Source organism: Myxine glutinosa, chromosome 7, assembly GCF_964187855.1.
Source record: "Myxine glutinosa chromosome 7, kmMyxGlut1.1, whole genome shotgun sequence".
NCBI lineage: Eukaryota > Metazoa > Chordata > Myxini > Myxiniformes > Myxinidae > Myxine > Myxine glutinosa.
In genome coordinates, this window is record NC_136267.1 from 11,366,706 (window position 1) to 11,390,327 (window position 23,622).

The window sequence follows — 23,622 nt, forward strand, 5'->3', positions numbered from 1 at the left end:
ACGAAGGTTACTGACCTTGAAATGAGATAGGAAATAATGTATAATCAGTTATGAGGTTAGTTAGCTACACAATACCGAAAATTCGGTGAAAAATGAAATGAAAAAAAAATTAAAAAAATTATAAAAATGAAAAATCGAGCTCCGTGGGGCTGGACACATGACATTGGCCGAACCAAATATCGAAACCCCTGGCAGATTCCACCAAACCCCTCGGATAAGATGTAGCTTGAACTCGATTACCCCCTAAAAAGACATCTTTTTCGGGCGTGGCTCCGCCCACAATGGGCGCAATACGCCCACTCTAGGCAGGAAACAACTAGATCATATCAACCTCCCACTCAAGTTTCATCAAGATCGGATTATATCACCGGGTAGTTATGCTGCGGACAGACAGACACACACATGACGAATATAGTGGTCACTTGATAACTCGTGAACCAATAAAAACAACCATTTTTCCCCTGTCAGTCAATCAACCTGCGGCCATCTTGTTTCCCTCCTCTGTGAGCCTTGTGCTTTAAAATGAAAATATTCAGCCCACAGGTTTGTCCATCTACTGACTCCAACGGTTCCCTACTCTCAAATAGTCGACCAGACAATAAATTAGCAAAAACAGTATCAGGTAGACACGAAGACATTGGACAGAAATAGACGATCTCGGGGTCTTTGTTGTGCTTGATATTAACATATAAATGATCAAACTTCAAACCTAAATGAACTTAGCAATGTTTTATCTACCCCAGCTCATAGCAGCTTGAAGGCAGTAGTTGTGCATTGGTGCAGTTGTGTTAGATTGGTGTGTGTGTGTGTGTGTGTGTGTGTGTGTGTGTGTGTGTGTGTGTGTGTGTGTGTGTGTGTGTGTGTGTGTGTGTGTGTGTGTGTGTGTGTGTGTGTGTGTGTGTATGTGTGTGTGTGTGTGTGTGTGTATGTATGTATGTATGTATGTGTTTTTTTGCGTGCAGCACAGAATCGCTCAGGCAAGCAGCGAAGAGGACGACGAGGGTACATCGGCCGGTGCTGGTAATGGCACGGAACGGGCATTTTGTGATTCCGGTTCCAATGAGGAAGTTTTCTCTCCATTGGATTGGGAACCAAGCCAGCTGTCCCTTCAGTACCAGGAGGTATTGACGGCTTTTGTTAAAATGATCATTTACTTTGTTGTGCAACACCAATTATTATCTGCAAAACTCAAAAATCAACAAAGAGCAGCATATAAAGAGCAAAGACAAACATTGCACATTTACACAAAATAATGTGCAAAATGATTTTTCTGGGGGCACTGGTTGAGGAATACAGCCTTGCACTGGGATGGCAGGATATCCTAAAGGTGCGAGCACTCATCTGAACCGTCTAGCCTGGGTTTGAATCGCTACCCAGCTATAAACGCACATCCTGTTGTTCACGTGCACGGTGAGTCATCAAAAGTTGAAGAAGCATACACAAACCTTCCACACACCCCTATCCTGCACCAACCCAATGCCCATTCTCCTATCTTCAACTGTGTGGACCGCAAACATCCGTGGTCTCTCTCCAGATATTGTCTCCACCAATTGGATAGGCCTGAACCATGCCCTGGCAATGGAGTTTTTTTTGTTGTTTTTTTGTTTTTTTTGTATACAAGATCGAGGCTCGTGTAAGAGCGAACATTAATCACACAGAAAGACAAACCGACACATAAAACATATAACATCGGGAGCGGTAGACAAGATGGGGAGAGAGGGGGAAGGACACAAACACAACATTTGAGAGCAGGGACCGAGAGACATGGAGACATCGAGAGATCTGAGAGAGGGCGAGGGCTTTGGGGGGGGGGGGCATGGGAAGGGGGCGGTGGGAGAGGTATAAAACATATGGACACTGCCAGGACTTCCAGGAAAGAAGTTGGAATTTCAAACAAGGTGGATCTGGGGTGAATTAGCGGGGGTAGAAAAGATCAAGGTTTTGGATGGGGGAAGATAAGAGATGGTGGTGAACAGCTGTTTTAAAGACCTGGAAGGAGGAGTGGGATTGAAGGGAGTGAGGGAGTTTGTTCCAGAGGCGGGATAAAAGAGGAATGAAAGAGTGAAGGTGAGCAGAGAGCCGAGATTTCGGCAGTTTAACCATCAGAGGGTTGCTGGCAGATCTTGTGCGACCTGTAGGAATATTTGGGGGACAGAGCACAGAGAGAGCTGGGGGTGCAAGGCCGGAGAGGAGTCGGTAGAAGACAGAAAGACCACCTACCTACCTGCCTGCGGTGAGTGAGTGAAAGGCCCTCAGAGATAGCTTCATCGCGGGAGATTCCAATAATTCTGAAAGCTTTGGTTTCAACAGCGTGAAGCCGAGCTAGGTGTGAGGCAGGAGCACCGGCCCATAGGGGAGAACAGTATTCCATTGAGCTGCGGATGAAAGCCTTGTATGTGGTGAGGAGCTCAGGTGTGCCGAGGAAGGACTTCGCACGACGGAGGGTGCCCAGTCGGCGACTGGCTTTGGAGGCCAGCTTGGAAATGTGGTTTTGCCAAGAAAGATCATGGCAGATAGTGAGACCCAAAATCTTGAGCGACAGAACTTCTTGGAGAGGATTGTTGAGAAAGTAGATGGGAGGGTTGTCCAGTCGATCTTTTCGGAGAGACATAGTAAGAGTGTGAGATTTGTCAGGATTGAAAGACATGTTCCACTTGTTTGACCAGTCTGTGATTTTGTCCAGGTCTTCAGAGAGTGAGGAGGCAGCAGACTGCCGATCTGAGGGAAGAGGAATGGAGCGGCAGAGAGTGGAGTCATCAGCAAAGAGATAGAGAGGATTTTCGAGAGAGTCAGAGAGATCATTGATGAAGACCAGAAAAAGCACGGGGCCCAGAACACTGCCTTGGGGAACTCCAGCCTGAACAGGAACAGGAAGAGGAGATGAGAGAAACCCATTCAGGGCCACACGTTGACGACGACTAGAGAGGAAGTCCGCCAGCCATGCGTGGAGATTTCCATGGATACCAAAGGAGGAGAGTTTGGTGAGCAGTGCGGGGTGCCAGACCGTGTCGAAGGCACGTGATATGTCGAGGGAGACAGCTCTAATTTCCTGTTTGGCATTGAGGACCTCCATCCATTGTTGAGACAGCAGAAGCAGCATGTCCAGAGTAGGGTGACCTGGTCTGAAACCAAATTGATGATCAGAGATCAAGCCATTGGAGAAGAGGAAAGATTTCATATCCGAAGCAATGATGGATTCCATGACTTTGCTGATAATTGGGAGAAGGCTGATTGGTCTGTAGTTGCTAGGATCTGTTTTTGCACCTTTTTTGTGCAAAGCGGTGATGTTGGCTGATTTCCAAGCAGATGGCAGTTGACCTTGAGCAAAAGAGAGGGTGAAGAGAACAGAGAGAGGGTGAGATAGAGCAGCAGAGCAGGATTTTAGGACCCGTGGGCTGATGCCGTCGGGTCCAGTTGCAGAATCAGAGTCGAGGGTTGACAGAAACTTTACCACGTTGTCAGGAGGAAAGGACACGGAGTCCAGGAGCAGCAGGGTACGACTGGGTATGGTGGGTACAGAGAGGGATGGGTTTGGGACACAAGATTTAGAGGCAAACACAGAGTTGAGGCATTCAGCTTTTTCACGTGCGGAGTCAGCTGTGTAGCCGTTTGAGGTAAGGGAGGGGATGGAGGGGGGAACAAACACCAGAAACGGATTTGACCAGACGCCACCAGGATTTGGAAGAGGGAGACAGATAAGAGAGTTCGGTCTTGAGAACGGAGAGATATTGTTTCCTGGCTCTCCTGAGGGTGGACACACACTTGTTTCGGGCTTTGTGAAAGGAAATGAGATTTCCTTCCGTTGGATTGAAATGAAACTCCAATGGAGGATGCAAAGATGAGTGATGTGTAGAGAAATCTGTGGTTCAATTAACGTGGTTTGCTCAGTTCATCATACAACACAACCTGCTTTCTTTCAGCTCCGAAGTAAACACGAGGCCACACAAGCGGAACTGGAGAAACTGAAATCTGAGGTAATTGTTTTTGGTTATCCCATTATTGATGAGGATATCTGATATTTGTACTTGTCCCATGATTGATGTTTGGATATCTGATATTTGTATTAGTCCCATGATTGATGTTAAGATATCTGATATCTGTACTTGTCCCATGATTGATGTTTGGATATCTGATATCTATACTTGTCCCATGATTGATGTAAGGATATCTGATATATATACTTGTCCCATGATTGAAGTAAGGATATCTGTTATCTGTACTTGTCCCATGATTGAAGTAACGATATCTGATATCTGTACTTGTCCCCGGTGTGTACCCCGGTTTAGAATAGGTACACCGTATCCCTGCATGTCGTTAGAGGCGACTAAAAGGGTTGGCGTCAGGAAGGGCATCCGCCCATAAAAACATTGCTTCAAAAAGGGAACCATGACAATTACAACTACATATGGGCAGGGTACAGCCCGAAGTACCCCGTGGGGGACCCCACTCCCTCGTCAAAACTCAAGGTGGGGAACCCGAGCGAAGCAATTTGATATTGAAGGGTGGAAATCACTCCATTTATGACGACGAAACATCTGATGCCTGACGTGGAGATCGGTTTCTGAGGTTTGGGACATGGGATGTAGGGACAATGACAGGGAGGTCAGGAGAAGTGGTGGAAGTATTGGTCAGAAGAAGAGTGGACATATGTTGTGTGCAGAAGACGAGATGGAAGGGAAGTGGTGTGAGAATGGTGAAGTGTAGGGAGGGACAGAAATACAAGTTTGTGTGGCAATGGTGCCCGGAGGGCGTGAATGGTGTTGGTGTCCTGTTTTCTGAGGGGTTTGTAGACAGTGTGGTGAGTGTGACTAGAGTGAGTGAAAGGTTGATGATGGTGAAAATGATGATTGGAAAGCTCTTGGTGAACGTCATCTCAGGATATGCTCCGCAGGTTGGTCGGAGCGATGAAGAGAAGCACAAGTTCTGGTGTGCAATAGAGAAGCTGATAGGAAAATGTGAAAGATGAGGAAGTTGTTGTGGTAGGAGCAGACCAAAATGGACATGTGGGAAAGAGTATGGACTGTTTTGAGGAAGTTCATGGGGGTTACGGATATGGTGTGAGAAATGGAAAAGGTGAAAGGATTTTGGAGTTTGCTGATGGAGCTGATTTGTTGATTTGTAATACTCAGTTCCAGAAAGAGGATAATAGGCTTGTTACATACACGTCAGGTGGGTCGACGACAACCGTTGACTACCTGATGATGCTTCGGCGAGATAGGGGGCACCTCCGGGACACAAAGATGATCCCGGGGGAGGAGGCTGTTTCACAGCACCACTTGGTTGTCTGCGACATAAGGGTGAAAGGTGTGAGGAGAGCTCGGCGGGTGAAGTGCCAACTGAGAATGAAGGTGTAGAGGTTGAAAGAGGTGACAGTAAGGGAGGCATTAAAAGAGAGGCTGAGTATGGTAGAGGATGATGTGGTTGAGCTTGAAAGTGGTTGGAAGTCAATGAAAGATAGTCTGTTGGGAGCCGTTGGTAAGGTATGTGGATGGACAAAAGGACCACCGAGGCACTCGGAAACATGGTGGTGGGATGATGAAGTTGGAAAGAGGATTGACGAGTAGAGGAAGAAGTTCAAGGAGTGGCAGAAGGCGAAGGTTACGGGAGCAGAAAAGGCAGAGCATGAAAGTTATAAGGCAGCCAAGAAGGCTGCAAAGAAAGAGTAGCAAAGGTGCCGGAGGTATGTCGGAAAATGTTCGGAGAACGCTTGGATTCCGTAGAGGGTCAGAGAGCTGTATTCAGGATTGCAAAGCAGATAGCGAAAGAGAGGTGTGATGTGATGGGGGTGAGTTGCTTGAAGGATGAAGTGGGACAAATTGTTATGGGCCCAGATGGAATTGAAGGAAGATGGAAGAGATATATGGAAATGCTGTTGAATGCAGAGAATGAATGGGATGGCAACATCGAGAGTAACCCAGTTTTAGGACCGGCAGAGAAGATAACTGAGAAGGAAGTTGAGGAAGCGATAAAAGCAATGAAGAGTGAAAAAGTGGGATGGCCGAAGGGAGTTGTGGGAGATATGTTGAAGGCAGCAGGAAGTTGGGGTGTGAAGAGAACAACAGAGATCTGTAATCTGGTGGTGAAAGAAGGCCGCATTCCAGTGGATTGGGAACTGAGTACCCTCTTCCCTCAATACAAGGTGAAAGGTGACCCTCTGGACTGTGGCTCGTATCGAGCGATAAAGTTATTGGAGCATGGAATGAAGGTATTGGAAAGGGTGTTGGAAAGGAGGATAAGGAAGAAAGTGAAGATCGACAAAATGCAGTTTGGATTTATGTCAGGAAGAGGAATGGCAGATGCGCTTTTTATTGTAAGGCAGTTGCAGGAGAAGTACATGGATAAGAGGAAGAAGTTGTTTCTTGGGTTTGTTGATATTGAGAAAGCATTCAATGGGGTTCCACATGAAGTAGTGACATGGGCATTGAGGAAGTTAGGAGTGGAGGAATGGTTGATCAGAGTAGTGATGGCAATGTACGAGAGAGCGCGCACAGCTGTAAGGACGAAGGACGGGAACAGTCGTGAGTTTGAGGTGAAGGTGGGAGTGCATCAGGGGTCGGTACTAATTTCACTACTATTTGTAGCTGTGATGGAGGTGCTGGCTCGGAACATATGGGAGGGTTTACCGTGGGAGTTGTTGTGTGCATATGATCTGGTGTTGATTGCAGAATGTATGGATGGACTGAAGGAGAAGATGAACAAGTGGAAGGAATGTATGGAGACAAAAGGTTTGAAGGTGAATATCGGAAAGATGAAGGTGATGGCAAGTGTTAAAGCATGTGGTGAGGTGGAAAGAACTGGGAAGTGGCCCTGTGCTGTGTGCAGGAAGGGTGTCGGAGTGAACTCCATTCAATGTACAATGTGCGCTGAGTGGGTTCATCAAAAATGTAGTGCTTTGAGAGGGTCATTAACAAGTGTGGCAGCTACATTCAAGTGTACGGTGTGCACAGAGGGAGCTGCTGATGGAGGAAATGTTGAGTTGGATCTTGGAGATGGCGTGAAGCTGGAAGGTGTGAAAACATTTTGCTACCTCGGAGACATGCTGAATGGAGAAGGTGGATCAGACTCGGCAATGGTTGCTGGAGTGAGATGTGCATGGAAGAAGTTTCGGGAACTGAGTGGCGTGGTGACGAGGAGGGGAGTGTCGTTGAAGCTGAAGAGAAAGGTGTATGCTGCATGTGAGAAGTGTTATGATTTATGGCAGCGAGACATGGGTCATGAATATAGAGCAGGAACGAAGGCTGGAAAGGGTGGAAATGTGAATGGTTCGGTGGATGTGTTGCGTATTAATGAGAGAGAGGAAGACAAATGATGAATTGCGACAGATGATGGGAGTAGAGCCTGTGATTGATGCTGTGAAGAGGAACAGGTTGAGATGGTTTGGTCATGTGTTGAGGAAGGATGAAAGTGAGTGGTTGAGAAGGGTGATGGAAATGAATGTAGAAGGAAGTAGAGGACGGGGAAGACCGAGAAAGACTTGGCTAAAGATGGTGGAAGAAGAAATGCGGGCAAGGGGGTTAACAAGGAGAGATGCAGAAAATAGGGCAAAATGGAGAAGATTGTCATGGGGACCGCAAGGCTAACCCCCGCTCCAGCAGGGAAAATGGCCTTAAATTGCTGTTGTTGTTGTTGTTGTACTTGTCCCATGATTGAAGTAAGGATATCTGATATTTACCTCCGCCACCAAAGGTGGATGGAGGTTATGCACATGTGAACATTCGGAAAAGTAGGTGTGACATGCTGCTGTGTGCTGTCACAGGTGTGCACGTGTAAACATTCGGAGAAGTAGATGGGACATGCTGCTGTGTGCTGTCACAGGTGTGCGTGTCAGAACGTGAGTGGCAGGCTTGGGATGGAGAGCGATCTCTGTTGTCGGCAGCATTGTTGGAAGAGCGTTCCCTCGCTGAGGATCTACATTTTCACTATGAGGAGGCTCGAGAGGAATGTCACAAACTCAACCAGATGCTACAAGAGGCATTGGCTGTGAAAGAGGATCTGGGACATCGTTACCAACGACTCCTGACATCGCTACCACCGGAAGCACGTGGGTATGTTGTACAGCATCGGGACACCTATTCACCACAAGTCTACCGGAAGCACGTGGGTATGTTGTTCAGCATCGGGACACCTATTCACCACAAGTACACTGGAAGCATATGGGTATTGTGGAAGAATGTATACTTTTAATTCTGCATATGATTGTGAATATATGAAGTATACATTTCCTTCAGAAGAGGGAGAAAAGCATTTAATGACATCAGGTATACATGGATACTCAAATACACCAGCAGTTACAGGACAAAGTCATCCAGCTCATTATTTCTCCCCGAATCCTTGAACACAAATCATTGATATAGTCTTCAGTTGTTTATCTCCTGGGGGTGGTTGTGTGAGTTTGAAGTTGCAAGGCAGGAGGTTGGGAGGAGGGTGGAGGAGGCAAGGGGGTCCTTGTGGAGATATCAACACTGACATCACAAAGTACTGAGACAACAACATTCTCCAAGGCCCGCATTTCCCAGATATTGGTTATAAACATGCAGTTCTTCCTCTGTAATCCTCGGCCAAGCTGCATGACGCCAAAGGGAGACAGCCTTGGGATGCCCGACTTACTGCCGCATGGCATGAGAACATAATCGACTTGTTCTCACCCCAGACTTCCTGCAGCAAGTTTGGCTTTTATTAAAACTGGCTGCAAATGATTTTCAAGCTCGGTTTTACCTACAAACGATCTGGGCACAAGCTTTGATCAATAGTTAAGATTAAATTTACTCACAAGACCTCCCTTTTGTCACCTTGTGACAAACATGATAATTTCATTGAAACAATTGATCAATTTCAATCTGCTTTCATGAATAATTCCTGTTCTTTTAGTTTCGGTCCTAAGGTTAATTTATTCTCAAAATTACCTGAGGACCCCAGGCCGAATGGTCTCCACGGGTGTACCCTCTCGTAGTCCGGGCAGGTTTGAACAGGAAAAATGATCTCCAATGCAGGCCACGTGTTCAGCCCTTCATCTGGCAAAATTCCCTTATTCATAACAGCAGTATGTTCATCTTGTTCTATGTGCAGGTTGACACACCTTTCTAAATTGTGAGGGGGTGTGGAAGTCCAATGAGTCAATGCAGACCAACTTGCACATTTCTTGAAAAGTCTTCTCACCTTGGATCATGGTGGGAGTAATTTTCCCAGTTCCTCATGCTCGTATGCATTTGATGAGGCACACCATAATTTAGTGATTAGGAGAACAGTGCCAATTAATCTTAAGATAGCAGTATCCCACTCTTTTAAGCCAGCAATGTGTCTGGTGCCATCCTATTTTGCATGACACTAGACCTTCTCTTCCTCAGATGCAAAGCCTCAGCAGGGAAGCCCTTTAGTAGACTTAAGTGTGGAATGATGTATTCTGTGTCGCTACTCCCATCTTGGACAGCACAGTCCTTTTGGGGGGTCCTCAATGATAAATATGATAGATTCATATAGTACCTGTAATAGGTCGTCATATAACTATTAAAAAAGTTAGTTGGTTTAACCCTTAGATGTAAGAATTGGGCATGCATTTGAGCCTTACAAAGTGTCCCACAAGGGTTTTATTTTATTGGTGTAAATTTGGACAAAACTTGGTGGACCGGTTGGGTGTCTGACAAGGACAAACAGATTCGATTTTGGTGAAGATCTGAATATGGATTCAGATATGAGAATTATTTAAATTTTTAAAGTGATTTTTCACCATTGAGTGATATGGCCAACCAGGCAGAGGTATGCTCTCTACTGAGTGCCGTTCTAGTTGTTGTTGGTTTTGAGAGCATTCGTATGGCAGCAACATGCTCTTCCGCTAGAAGTCGAGTATTCCCTCAGAATATGTCCGAAATACTGTCGCGTGACTACCCTTGGTGAACACCTTAGGGAAGCACGGATGACCAAACGAGCTGTTACTCTGAGGTGTTCAGTTCAAATGGCAGAGAATACACCTGGGGAAGCAAGGGGGAGAGGGAAACCGGAACCTTACCTTTTCGATCCCACCAGCAGTCTCCAAACCTGAAAAAAATAACTCGAAGGAAAACGGAATTAAACTGTTCCGTTCTTGGCAGGAAAGTGCGCTCGTTTATTGGCACGAGTAGGCCTCAATCCACCCTCGTTTCACTCGGCCGCACCCCGTTGGCGCAAAGTAGGCCTCCCGCGTGAAGCGAACAGCAGGCGTGCAGCCTGCTCTTCCACACCGTGCTCATCCACCCGTCATCCGCACGGAAAACCACATTTCCCGGGCTGCGGTTGTGCCTCTGCACGACTACCAGGAAGATTTCGGGACACGGCCGGTCCGATCGCTTCCTTGAGCCCGAGAGCAAAATGCCACCGTTCGTACGAGGTTCAGGGCGAGAATGCGCAAGAGGGAATCGCGACCGTTCGCTCTCGTCTTTGGTACAACAAGGCACACGAGTGATACATGTCGGTCAGAGCGAGAAGCCAATGAGAAGAGAGAGAATTTCCGCTCACGCGTTATTTTATCATCCAGGCTCTGACGTCATCCGGGGTGCTTCGCCAATCAGCGAGTCACGTCCTACCAGTCCTTCCCGTCAATCAAAACCCCGACCAATCACTGCCCCTCTGGGCGTGGCCCTCAGCCCGCCCGCCCTGTGTGCCTCCCAGGTCGGGGTTGTCAGCGGTAGGGCTTGATGCATGACTTCCGGTTGGCTTTTCAATTAGTGAGTGCAGGCGATTGCGTGGCTTGGCTATGTGTCCATGGTGTGGTGCCAAAAATGACATGGGAAATAAATTAGAGGTAACGACATACAAGGGATAAATTACCCATAATCCCTGAGCTAATTAACATAAACCCACTTCTCGTAATGTGGACGATTGTACACTTGATCCGAACACACGGTCTACTGGATCCATACTTGTAGTACATTTAGGTGGTCCTTCTTCTTCGTGACAGTCATAGCACACTAATCTATACACTATACCTGGTCTATGGTATCCCTACCACCTACAAACGTAACAATACTTTACCTCTGTCTGACAAAACTGCAACTTTTCTTTTGACACGTTTTGTCCTTTTTGTGCTAGCGCAGTTAACAAGGTTATTGTGTCAGTCTCACACACTTCCTCTGTGGAGGAACATATCAAAAGGTCATCTACATACTGTATGAGTGGATTTTCCCAGAAATGTTACATCTTCCAAATCATCATGTAAAGCCTGTGAGAACAGAGTCGGGGACTCGGTATACCCCTGAGGCAAAGTGGTCCAAGTGTATTGTTGATGTTTGTACGTAAATGCAAATAAATATTGTGACACTGAATGGATTTGTATGGAGAAAAATGCCGAGCATAAGTCAACCACTGAATAGTATTTCATGTCATTAGGGATGCTAGATAGGACAGTGGCTGGATTTGGAACCACTGGGTACATCGATATCACACAATTATTTACTGCACACAAATCCTGTACAAACCTCCACTTGTCCTTTCCTGGCATATTAGTCACTCTTAGTTCGTACCATTATTCCCTGCTCTAATAGCAATTTCATTACTGGTTCTGTTCCCGTCCGCTTCTGGTTGCAATGGGTATTGACTTTGTATGGGAAATGGTTTGATATGATCTAACTTGATAGTCACTGGCCATGCTCCCTTAATTTGCCCCAAGTCATTCGGATGTGTAGTTCATAGTTATTTTGGTACTTTTTCCAATGCCTCCAGTGATACCCTTACCATGTCCTTTGGCGTCTGCACAACCCTTTCAAAGGTAGTTGTCAATATCGGTTTTCTCTTCCATACAAATACAACATTTCCTAGTTTCCAGAGATTATGTCCAAAATATTCACCTTCCAGTTGCCACTCTTGTCCTGGCACTTTCTTCATTATTGTTACAATTGGACTAATTTCCGTAGCAGTATGTCCTTCAGCTACCACTAGGGTCAAATGTGCAGTTATGTCAGCTGATTGCTTCCATAACCCCCTCTGTTGTTCAGACAGTTCTATCTCTGCCCCCCACCCCTTTCTCACCTATCCACACTGATTGCATTTGTATTGGGAAGGGGTTCTCCATGTGGGATGAAGTGTGTTCCTCATAAATCTTATCACTCCCTTCAGCATCAAAACATGCTGTACAATGTAACAGATCTTTCCATTTTTCAAAATCTATCCGAAACATCCTAACCCATCGTTCTACCTCTGGGGCTGGCTTTTCCAGTCTCGTGAAATCCCTCTGCAAGTCAAAATTTACCTGTGGGTCTGTTAACTTCCACCAATACACAATTGGTCCTTGAATTTGTTGCAACATACCTGTTACTACCCGTTCTACTTCCTGTGAAACCTTCAAACATACTCCATCCTTTGTACATTTTATCATACACCCCAACTGGCACAGAAATCCCATCCCAACAAATTAATTGGTGAGTCAGTGGATAACAGAAACGCATGATGTTCTGCTAAGGGCTGAAGTTCTACCTTCAATTTTTTTGTTAATGGAGTCTGCATGGGTATCCCCTATTCCTATCGCTCCTATCACTTTTACCGGTTGGGAGGATAGCCGAACATCTGATAAGTCAGAACGTCTTATAGTCGAACGAGTGGCGCCTGTGTCTACCAAAAATGAAAGTGTATGTCCATTTACCTTCAGATTCAAGGTCGGCTCATCCAAAGGTCTCGAGGTCAGCAAAGGTAGCTCTGAAGACGCCTCACTCTCAACCCGTCATTGTTGATTTTGTGGGGTTCATGATCCTCCGTGCTGTCGTCTGTCATTCTGGAACCCTCCTTGCTTAAAGGGTCCACGTCAAACTCTTTGTGGACACTCCCTCTGCCAGTGTCCAAACTGTCCACATGTGTGACACGCACCTTGTCTAATCATTCCGTTTGGCCCGTTCCTAGGCCCCCATCTTTGAGAATTTCCCGACCCGGATCTCAGCCAATGGAGTATCTTCTCTTCTAGACTTGGTTATGACAAACTTCCCTGCTAATGTCTGCTGCTCTTCTTCTGCTCCAATCGGTTCTTCTGATCATGTGCTTGTCAAAGTGGACATCTCTCTGGCCATTCTCAGAGAGCCTCCTCAGCATCCTCGAGTCTGGCATTTCACTCAGGCCGACTGGGACGGTCTTCATGCAGCCATCAATCGTCTGGATTGGTCTCCCATCTCCACTGCCTCTGACATCAATTCTTCCTGGGAATTCTTCCAAAGCAAACTGATCTCTCTCATGCACAAATTTATCCCATCTCGCCTTCAGTTGTCTCACCCTTCCTCCCGTCCATGGTACACTGAATCTTGTGGTGAGGCAGTTGCCCTGAAACAACTTGCCTTTGCCTCTTGGAAGGCTAATCCAACTGAAGGCAATCTCAGTTCCTTCCACCAAGCTCGGAACAAGTGTGTGTCTACCCTCAGGAGTGCCAGGAAGCACTATCTCTCCTCACTCAAGAATGAACTCTCAAACCCGTCTCCTTCCTCCAAATCCTGGTGGCGTCTGGTCAAATCCGTTTCTGGTGTTTGTTCCCCCTCCAACCCCTCCCTTACCTCAAATGGCCACACAGTTGACATCGCACGTGACAAAGCCGAATGCCTCAACTCTGTGTTTGCCTCAAAAATCCTTAGTCCCAAACCCATCTCTCTGTGTTCCCACCTTTCCCAGTCGAACCCAACTGCTCCTGGACTCTGTGTCCTTCTCTCCTGACAAGGTGGAGGAGTTTTTGTCAAACCTCGACTCTGATTCTGCAACTGGACCAGATGGCATCAGCCCATGGGTCCTAAAATCCTGCTCTGCCGCTCTATCTCACCCTCTCTCTGTTCTTTTCACCCTATCTTTTGCTCAAGGTCATCTGCCAGCATCCTGGAAATCAGCAAACATTACCGCTTTACACAAAAAAGGTGCAAAAACAGATCCTTGCAACTACAGACCAATCAGCCTGCTCCCAATTATCAGCAAAGTCATGGAATCCATCATTGCTTCGGATATGAAATCTTTCCTCTTCTCCAATGGCTTGATCTCTGATCATCAATTTGGTTTCAGACCAGGTCACTCTACTCTGGACATGCTGCTTCTGCTGTCTCAACAATGGATGGAGGTCCTCAATGCCAAACAGGAAATCAGAGCTGTCTCCCTTGACATATCACGTGCCTTTGATACGGTCTGGCACCCAGCTCTGCTCACCAAACTCTACTCCTATGGTATCCATGGAAATCTCCATGCATGGCTTGCGGACTTCCTCTCTGGTCGTAGTCAACGTGTGGCCCTGAATGGATTTCTCTCATCTCCCCTTCCTGTTCAGGCTGGAGTTCCCCAAGGCAGTGTGCTGGGCCCTGTGCTTTTTCTGGTCTTTATCAATGATCTCTCCGACTCTCTGGAAAATCCTCTCTATCTCTTTGCTGATGACTCCACTCTCTGCCGCTCCATCCTCTTCCCTCAGATCGGCAGTCTGCAGCCTCCTCACTCTCTGAAGACCTGGACAAAATCACAGACTGGTCACACAAGTGGAACATGTCTTTCAATCCTGACAAATCTCACACTCTTACTATGTCACACTCACACTTACAATCTCACACTCTTACTGAGGTCTCGCGAGATCTTGGAGACGGCGGCAGGGATTTTCGAAGCTCCACACGGTCTCCACGTTTTTCGAAGTTAAGTCTGTTCACAATTGTATTTTGTCGAAACTGTATTTATCTTTCGGTGTGTCAAGTTATTGTGTGCAACTTTGGTTGTTTCTCGGTGTTTATCTTTCATAAATTGATCGTCTGTTTGCCGTGTCGCGAGCAAGGCCTTTGCCGCGTCGCGAACGATTTGAAATCGAAGTTAAGTGATTGTTCCCATTTGTATTTTCGTTAAAACTGTATTTATTTATGGTGTTGTACGTATATTGTGTCCCGACGAAGATTTTTCGGTGCAAATCTTTCATACCTGTATTGAAAATCGTGTTAATTCGTGTCGTGTCTTGAGGCCTTGTACAGTGTGCACTGTACAACCTTGACCTTGAGGATTTGTTTTTCTCAGCGGTCCGTCCTTTGTGATCCAATAACTTTCGTTCTCTGTATTCCCAGTCTTTTCACCCATAGCCTTCTTCCTTGTGTAAACCTCAACTCAAAAAAAAACAAAAAAAAAAAACATTTCCTTCTCTGTTCTCATTCGTTTATTCATTCTTATTCGTTCGTTCGTTCTTCGACCACGTGTTTCTCCCCCATTTCCCCAGATAGTTTTCACTCATTAACCTTCAATGTTTACACTTTCCCCTCAAGTTATGTATTCCGTCATATTTTATAACACCTTTTTCTTCTTCTTCTTTAAAAGGCTGCTTTCGACTTGCTCACCAAATCAATTCATCCCAAAAAAAATATCCATCTCCTATAGTGCCTTTTTTCTACATTCCCTAAACTCTCCTGCACTCCATCCTCCATCCAGCGTCCTTAAACGTATTTTTAACTCGAAGGTCACAAGAAACTCATTTTGCAATAAATGTTCGTTTCCCATAAATCGTACACTTTCAAAAATCCAATCTCACCCCTCCCCTCCAAATCTTCCCCATAACCCCTCCCCTCCAAATCTTCCCCATCACCCCTCCCCTCCAAATCTTCCCCATCACCCATCCCTTTCAAATCTCCCCCCTTGCCCCCTCCCTCCTAAACTACCCCTCACCCCTCCCCGCCAAGACGCCTCCTCGCCCCTCCCCTCCTAGACTCCTGCCTCACCCCTCCCCTCCAAATCTCCCCCATATCCCATCCCTTTCAAATCCCTCCCCTTGTCCCTTCCCTCCCAAACTCCCCCCTCACCCCTCCCCTTCAAATCTCCCCACCCTCATTGCTTCTCAATTTCCCCCCTCTCACTCCCCCTCCTCAAAGCGTCCTCCCCGCTTCTTCCCCCTTCAAACTCTCACCTCCATCTCCCCCAACCTTCTACCTCGCTCTTCCCCCTCCTCAAATAACACCTCATTGTGGCTCACCCAATCACCATCAAACCTTTTGTCCGCCCCATCCTTCCCTTTCTCCGAGCAATTCTGAAATCTCTGACACACCTTCAACAGCTCTCCCTACCTCTTCCACCTCTTCCACATCTTACCCTACCCCTCCTCCCCCCTGTTCTGTATCTGATGCTCCCCCTTCCTCTTCATTAACGGTATGGACCTCAAACATCCGGGGCCTTCGTTCAAACTTAACTGATCTCTCCATACAGGTTGCTTCTGTCAAACCAGACGTGATCTGCTTAACAGAAACTTTCCTCCTTTATGATGTCTCTGATTCCATAGTATCTCTCCCGGGCTACTCCCTCCTCCGGTATGATAGACCTGAGCCTCGTCCTGGAGGCGGGGTTGCTATCTTTATCAAAAACTCTCTTCCTCACTCGCCCTGCACTGCACTCTCTCCACCTCACCCCCAGGAATACCTCTGGCTACGGCTTCCCCTTCGCTCCCACCTCTTGTTCATATGTGTGTTGTACCGTCCACCAAACAGTGATGACTCCATCTACATCTCGCTGTCTGATGATATGGACCAACTTCTATCTACTCATCCCAACTCTCTCTTCCTCATATGTGGTGATTTCAACTGTCATCATGCCAGTTGGCTGGGTGTGGGTACCTCTCTCACCAGCCATGGCTCCTCAGCAAAGGACTTCTGCGACTCACTGGGACTGACACAATCTGTCAATTTCCCGACCCGGATCTCAGTCAACGGAACATCTTCTCTTCTGGACTTGGTTATGACTAACTTCCCTGAAAATGTCTGCTGCTCTTCTTCTGCTCCGATCGGATCATCTGATCATGTCCTTGTTAAAGTGGACATCTCTCTGACCATCCTCAGGGAGCCTGCTCAGCGTCGACGAGTCTGGCATTTCACTCAGGCCAACTGGCACGGTCTTCAAGCAGCCATCAATCATCTGGACTGGTCTCCCATCTCTACCACCTCTGACATCAACTCATCCTGGGAATTCTTCCAAAGTAAATTGGTCTCTCTCATGCACAGATTTATCCCATCTCGTCTTCAGTTGTCATACCCTTCCTCCCGTCCATGGTACACGGAATCTTGTGGTGAGGCTGTTGCCCAGAAACAACTTGCCTTCGTCTCCTGGAAAGCAAATCCAACGGAAGGAAATCTCATTTCCGATCACAAAGCCCGAAACAAGTGTGTGTCCACCCTCAGGAGAGCCAGGAAACAATATCTCTCCGTTCTCAAGACCGAACTCTCTTATCTGTCTCCCTCTTCCAAATCCTGGTGGCGTCTGGTCAAATCCGTTTCTGGTGTTTGTTCCCCCTCCATCCCCTCCCTTACCTCAAACGGCTACACAGCTGACTCCGCACGTGAAAAAGCTGAATGCCTCAACTCTGTGTTTGCCTCTAAATCTTGTGTCCCAAACCCATCCCTCTCTGTACCCACCATACCCAGTCGTACCCTGCTGCTCCTGGACTCCGTGTCCTTTCCTCCTGACAAGGTGGAAAAGTTTCTGTCAACCCTCGACTCTGATTCTGCAACTGGACCCGACGGCATCAGCCCACGGGTCCTAAAATCCTGCTCTGCTGCTCTATCTCACCCTCTCTCTGTTCTCTTCACCCTCTCTTTTGCTCAAGGTCAACTGCCATCTGCTTGGAAATCAGCCAACATCACCGCTTTGCACAAAAAAGGTGCAAAAACAGATCCTAGCAACTATAGACCAATCAGCCTTCTCCCAATTATCAGCAAAGTCATGGAATCCATCATTGCTTCGGATATGAAATCTTTCCTCTTCTCCAATGGCTTGATCTCTGATCATCAATTTGGTTTCAGACCAGGTCACTCTACTCTGGACATGCTGCTTCTGCTGTCTCAACAATGGATGGAGGTCCTCAATGCCAAATAGGAAATTAGAGCTGTCTCCCTCGACATATCACGTGCCTTCGACACGGTCTGGCACCCCGCTCTGCTCACCAAACTCTCCTCCTTTGGTATCCATGGAAATCTCCATGCATGGCTGGCGGACTTCCTCTCTAGTCGTCGTCAACGTGTGGCCCTGAATGGGTTTCTCTCATCTCCTCTTCCTGTTCAGGCTGGAGTTCCCCAAGGCAGTGTTCTGGGCCCCATGCTTTTTCTGGTCTTCATCAATGATCTCTCTGACTCTCTCGAAAATCCTCTCTATCTCTTTGCTGATGACTCCACTCTCTGCCGCTCCATTCCTCTTCCCTCAGATCGGCAGTCTGCTGCCTCCTCACTCTCTGAAGACCTGGACAAAATCACAGACTGGTCAAACAAGTGGAACATGTCTTTCAATCCTGACAAATCTCACACTCTTACTATGTCTCTCCGAAAAGATCGACTGGACAACCCTCCCATCTACTTTCTCAACAATCCTCTCCAAGAAGTTCTGTCGCTCAAGATTTTGGGTCTCACTATCTGCCATGATCTTTCTTGGGAAAACCACATTTCCAAGCTGGCCTCCAAAGCCAGTCGCCGACTGGGCATCCTCCGTCGTGCGAAGTCCTTCCTCGGCACACCTGAGCTCCTCACCACATACAAGGCTTTCATCCGCAGCTCAATGGAATACTGTTCTCCCCTATGGGCCGGTGCTCCTGCCTCACACCTAGCTCGGCTTCACGCTGTTGAAACCAAAGCTTTCAGAATTATTGGAATCTCCCGCGATGAAGCTATCTCTGAGGGCCTTTCACTCACTCACCGCAGGCAGGTAGGTGGTCTTTCTGTCTTCTACCGACTCCTCTCCGGCCTTGCACCCCCAGCTCTCTCTGTGCTCTGTCCCCCAAATATTCCTACAGGTCGCACAAGATCTGCCAGCAACCCTCTGATGGTTAAACTGCCGAAATCTCGGCTCTCTGCTCACCTTCACTCTTTCATTCCTCTTTTCTCCCGCCTCTGGAACAAACTCCCTCACTCCCTTCAATCCCACTCCTCCCTCCAGGTCTTTAAAACAGCTGTTCACCACCATCTCTTATCTTCCCCCATCCAAAACCTTGATCTTTTCTACCCCTGCTAATTCACCCCAGATCCACCTTGTTTGAAATTCCAACTTCTTTCCTGGAAGTCCTGGCAGTGTCCATATGTTTTATACCTCTCCCACCCCCCCCCCCCCCCTTCCCATGCCTCCCCCCAAAGCCCTCTCCCTCCCACAGTTCTCTCGACGTCTCCATGTCTCTCGGTCCCTGCTCTCAAATGTTGTGTTTGTGTCCTTCCCCCTCTCTCCCCATCTTGTCTACCGCTCCCGATGTTATTTGTTTTATGTGTCTGTTTGTCTTTCTGTGTGATTAATGTTCGCTCTTTCACGAGCCTCGATCTTGTATACAAAAAAAAAAAAAAAAAAATCCTTTCCATTCTGTTCCTCCTTCATTTTGCAACCTACCTTCCTGTGTTTGTCTCACCTTGGTGTCAGTTAGCTTTTCTTCTTTAAATCCTTCATTTGTTCTCACTGCATTTGCATCAACATGGCACTCGTGTCCTGCTTTGACTGCTCCGTCTGTCCATAGCAATGTTGAGCAAGAGGCAATATGTCCTCAATAGGTTTAGTCTCCCAAGCCATACATGGTTTCTTCACATCGGGCTGCAATTTTGGGGTTGACCCGTTTATAAACGTGTGAACTAAGGGTACATGCATTGTTTCTCTCACCATCCCTGAGTGTCGTTCAAACACCTTTTGTCGCCTTTCTAGATGGTCCAGTGGCTCTTCTCCAATCTTTTGTTTACAATGCTGTATCTATAGCCAAAAATCCATTCAAGTTCGACCATTACAAGATTGAGCCATTTATTCGTACAAGCTGAACTAGGTGCACATGAACAGAAAATACAAATCACAATCGAAATTCTGATCTGTTCTGACTACACGTCCTTCAGCGCAGTCTTATATATACAGGATCATGACTTGGCAGGTGGGAGGGAAAAGAAACACACATAAGCCCATCCCCCATAGGTCACGTAAGCAAAACCATTCATTCCCATAGGTGGAAGGGACACCTCATCCCCCTCAGATTGCAAATTGCAATTTACAAACAGTTTATTGTGTCTTCCTGTGATGTAGATAACCTATACAGAGTTAACAATGTTTGTTCCATACCGACACAGGGTTAACAATGTTTGTTCCATACCTATGCAGTGTTAACAATGTTTGTTCCATACCTATACAGGGTTAACAATGTTTGTTCCATACCTATACAGGGTTAACAATGTTTGTTCCATACCTATACAGGGTTAACAATGTTTGTTCCATACCTATACAGGGTTAACAATGTTTGTTCCATACCTATACAGGGTTAACAATGTTTGTTCCATACCTATACAGGGTTAACAATGTTTGTTCCATACCTATACAGAGTTAACAATTTTTGTTCCATACATATGCAGTGTTAACAATGTTTGTTCCATACCACCTACTGAGTTAATCTGACCATCTGGAACAGCTACAATGAAACCGAACTTGTTTAGCCAAAGGCAAACGATCATTGCAAATGCTTTGTATTGTCTCAATGGAGATTAGATTCACCAGGTTCATTGAAAATGCTAAACAGCTTTTCAACTTCTTTACAGGGTTAGACAACCTGGCATCTATTGTATTTTATTCTTAAAACTCTACCTTGAAAAACTCCTCTTTACATCACTATCTTTCTAAAACATATTTATTTGAACTCGATAAAAACATCTAGTTATATATGTACATATATCTATATATATCTATATCTATATATATCTATATATATATATATATATATATATATATATATATATATATATATATATATATATATATATATATATATATATATATATATATATATATATATATATATGGAATTTTAATGAGAATGCCGGTAAGAGCTTGCCTACCCTCTGGTCTCTTCGTGGGCTCCCACACCATCTTTTTGAATCCATTCGTGTGGTGTCCTTGGTCTTGTGCATCAATAATGATTTGTTCTCCATCCCAGTTAAGCTGACCTCTTCTTGGCCATTCCAGTGATCCTTCTTTGTCCATCCGCAATCTGTCCAACTTGTTTTTATACTTCCCTGCTCTTTTGTCTTTCTCCTAGTTGTCACTATATATCTGGTATTTCATCTTGTATTATTATTTTGTCTTTTTTTGCAATCGTTGGGGGTGTGTTTGCTGTGTCGGTTTGGTGCGTGACATCTTCCAATTATTGCACCTGTTTTTGCACAATTACCTAGGAGACATGCTGAATGGAGAAGGTGGATCAGACTCGGAAACGGTTGCTGGAGTGAGATGTGCATGGAAGAAGTTTCGGGAACTGAGTGGTGTGCTGACGAGGAGGGGAGTGTCGTTGAAGCTGAAGGGAATGGTGTATGCTGCATGTGTGACAAGTGTTGTGATTTATGGGAGCGAGACATGGGTAACGAACGTAGTGTAGCAACAAAGGCTGGAAAGGGTGGAAATGTGAATGGTTCGGTGGATGTGCAGAGTATCGTTGAGAGAGAGGAAGACAAATGATGAATTGCGAAAGATGATGGGAATAGAGTCTGTGATGGATGCTGTGAAGAGAAACAGGTTGAAATGGTTTTGTCATGTGTTGAGGAAGGATGAAAGTGACTGTTTGAGAAGAGTGATGGAAATGAATGTAGAATGAAGTAGAGGACGGTGAAGACCGAAAGAGACTTGGCTAAAGATGGTGGAAGAAGAAATGCGGGCAAGGGGGTTAACAAGGGGAGATGCAGAAAATAGGGCAAAATGGAGAAGATTGTCATGGGGACCGCAAGGCTAACCCTCACTCTAGCAGGGAAAATGGCCTTAAAATGCCTGTTGTTGTTTTTTTTGGTTGTTTTCTATCTTGTATAGTTGTGATCTTTCCCCGAATTGTGTGACTCTCATCTCCACTATTTTGTTTGCCGGCTCTTCTTCCATTCTTCACTGGTCCTCGTGATCCTCCTCCTCCTTCCTTCCTTAATGTCCCAGGAACGAGGTGTCTGTGTGTGTGTGTTAATGGTTTAATGTTTCACTGGTCAAATTCATACATGGAAACAACCAACATATCCAATCATTGCAAATAGATTCAGTGATGGATAGGGAACAACTATTATTCAAAGATGTAGGGATGGTTTCACATGATAAATTATTTTGAACATCACTACCTTTTTGATGTACGTTTTGGTGTTCCATCCTGTTGAATTTTTAAAAAAAGTATTACTTGTATATAGTATGATAACGTGCAGACAACTGTCCTTGTTTTACAATCGTATTAATTATCTGTTTTGGTTGTTTCAACATTTTCTCAAAAAGTTGACGAAGCTCTTTCCTGTCCAAGAATCACAATCCGTTTTGTTTGCTTTTACAGACAACAGACAGATTTACTCGAAGATGATGGTGTCAAGGCTCACGAGTTTAACTATTGTGCAAAACAGCTCCAACAGCATGAATCAAAGGCAAGTCATTGTGTGTTTTCTTCTAAATCTTGTGTACCTTACCCATGACTCTCGGTACCCATCCTTCCATGTCATACCCAACTGCTCCTGGACTCTGTGTCTTTTCCACCTGAGAAGGTGGAGAAGGTTCTTTCAACCCTCGACTCTGGCTCTGCTCCTGGACCAGACGGCATCGGCTCACGTTTCCTAAAAACCTGCTCTGCTCCTCTTGCGCATCCTCTCTTTGCCATTTTCACCCTATCATTTTAATTTACAAGAAAACAAACACGACATAATAACAACAACACCGAAGCTTTTTGTGCTCCTCAAGGCGATTCACAGCAAAAGAACAGAAGAGATGAGAGGTTGTGCCTTTATAAGCATTGTATATGTAACAGCGACACACGGATTGCTTCATCAGTCATGACGTATGGTATGTTCTGAACGCCCATTGGTTGACTCAGTCACCACTATCCCTGGCTCCGATTGGCTGGAGCGGAGTTAATGGCGATAACGCACCATTAGCATCATTACCTTGGAGGGAATGGGGTTCCCCCAAAGCTGCGGACTCCACATTTGCATTTGCAGACATATCATGGACAGCGGTCGGGGAAACACTTTTAATCTTTCCATGTTGAAAGAGAATGAGAGAATGTACAAATTCGTTTTTACGATACAATGTCGGGTATGGTCCGTGAAATGGATGAAGGTTGCTTCTAACATACATAGATGTAACGTACTGCAACTTCGGCTCAATATCTTGAACATATCTGCATTGTACTGGTCTGCACAATCGGGGTTGGCATCCAAGTGCGTGCAATGGCAGAACAAGAAGAACAAGAAGAAGAAGATGAATTAATGGTCGACGGTCCTTGAACGTTCTTGCATGCTTGTACCGGTTGTGTCCTCACTCCCAAGTCCTTTCTTCAAATCTCCAGATGGACATCCGGACATGCTGTTTGATACGATCAGCAATCCTTTGGGTTCTACGGCCAACGTACCGAGCTTCACATCGGCACTTAAACTCATAGATAACTTTGCTGATTTGTGAGGTGGGCAGCACATTCTTGTTGACTGACGTGAGCAGATGGCGAGAGGTGAAGATTACTCGATGTTGCGCAGCCAGGTACGTGTTTGATAACGTACGTTTGATTTGTTCTTCAAACCTTCGTGATGATTGTCCTTTCCATGGCATCCTGATATATACCGGACATTTGTCAGGACCGATCTTGTGTTCCTTTGTAATGTTGTGAAACTTGTGCACCTATCTCTCGATTATATACTCCAGGTAACCATTGTCACCGAGTATACTCATGATTTTGTCCAATTC

At 45.9% G+C, this 23,622-nt stretch overlaps 1 protein-coding gene across 2 annotated transcripts in view; it reads left to right on the top strand.

The window, feature by feature from the left end:
* The window catches only part of LOC137430977 (uncharacterized), a 290,638-nt gene that overhangs the window by 67,295 nt on the left and 199,721 nt on the right, over positions 1-23,622 (top strand). For both annotated transcript variants that reach the window (XM_078781279.1, XM_078781280.1), the window contains exons 7-10: positions 963-1,121; positions 3,921-3,974; positions 7,816-8,045; positions 22,226-22,313. In XM_078781279.1, the coding sequence (XP_078637405.1) occupies positions 963-1,121; positions 3,921-3,974; positions 7,816-8,045; positions 22,226-22,313 (531 nt within the window). The remainder of the gene's footprint in view (positions 1-962; positions 1,122-3,920; positions 3,975-7,815; positions 8,046-22,225; positions 22,314-23,622) is intronic.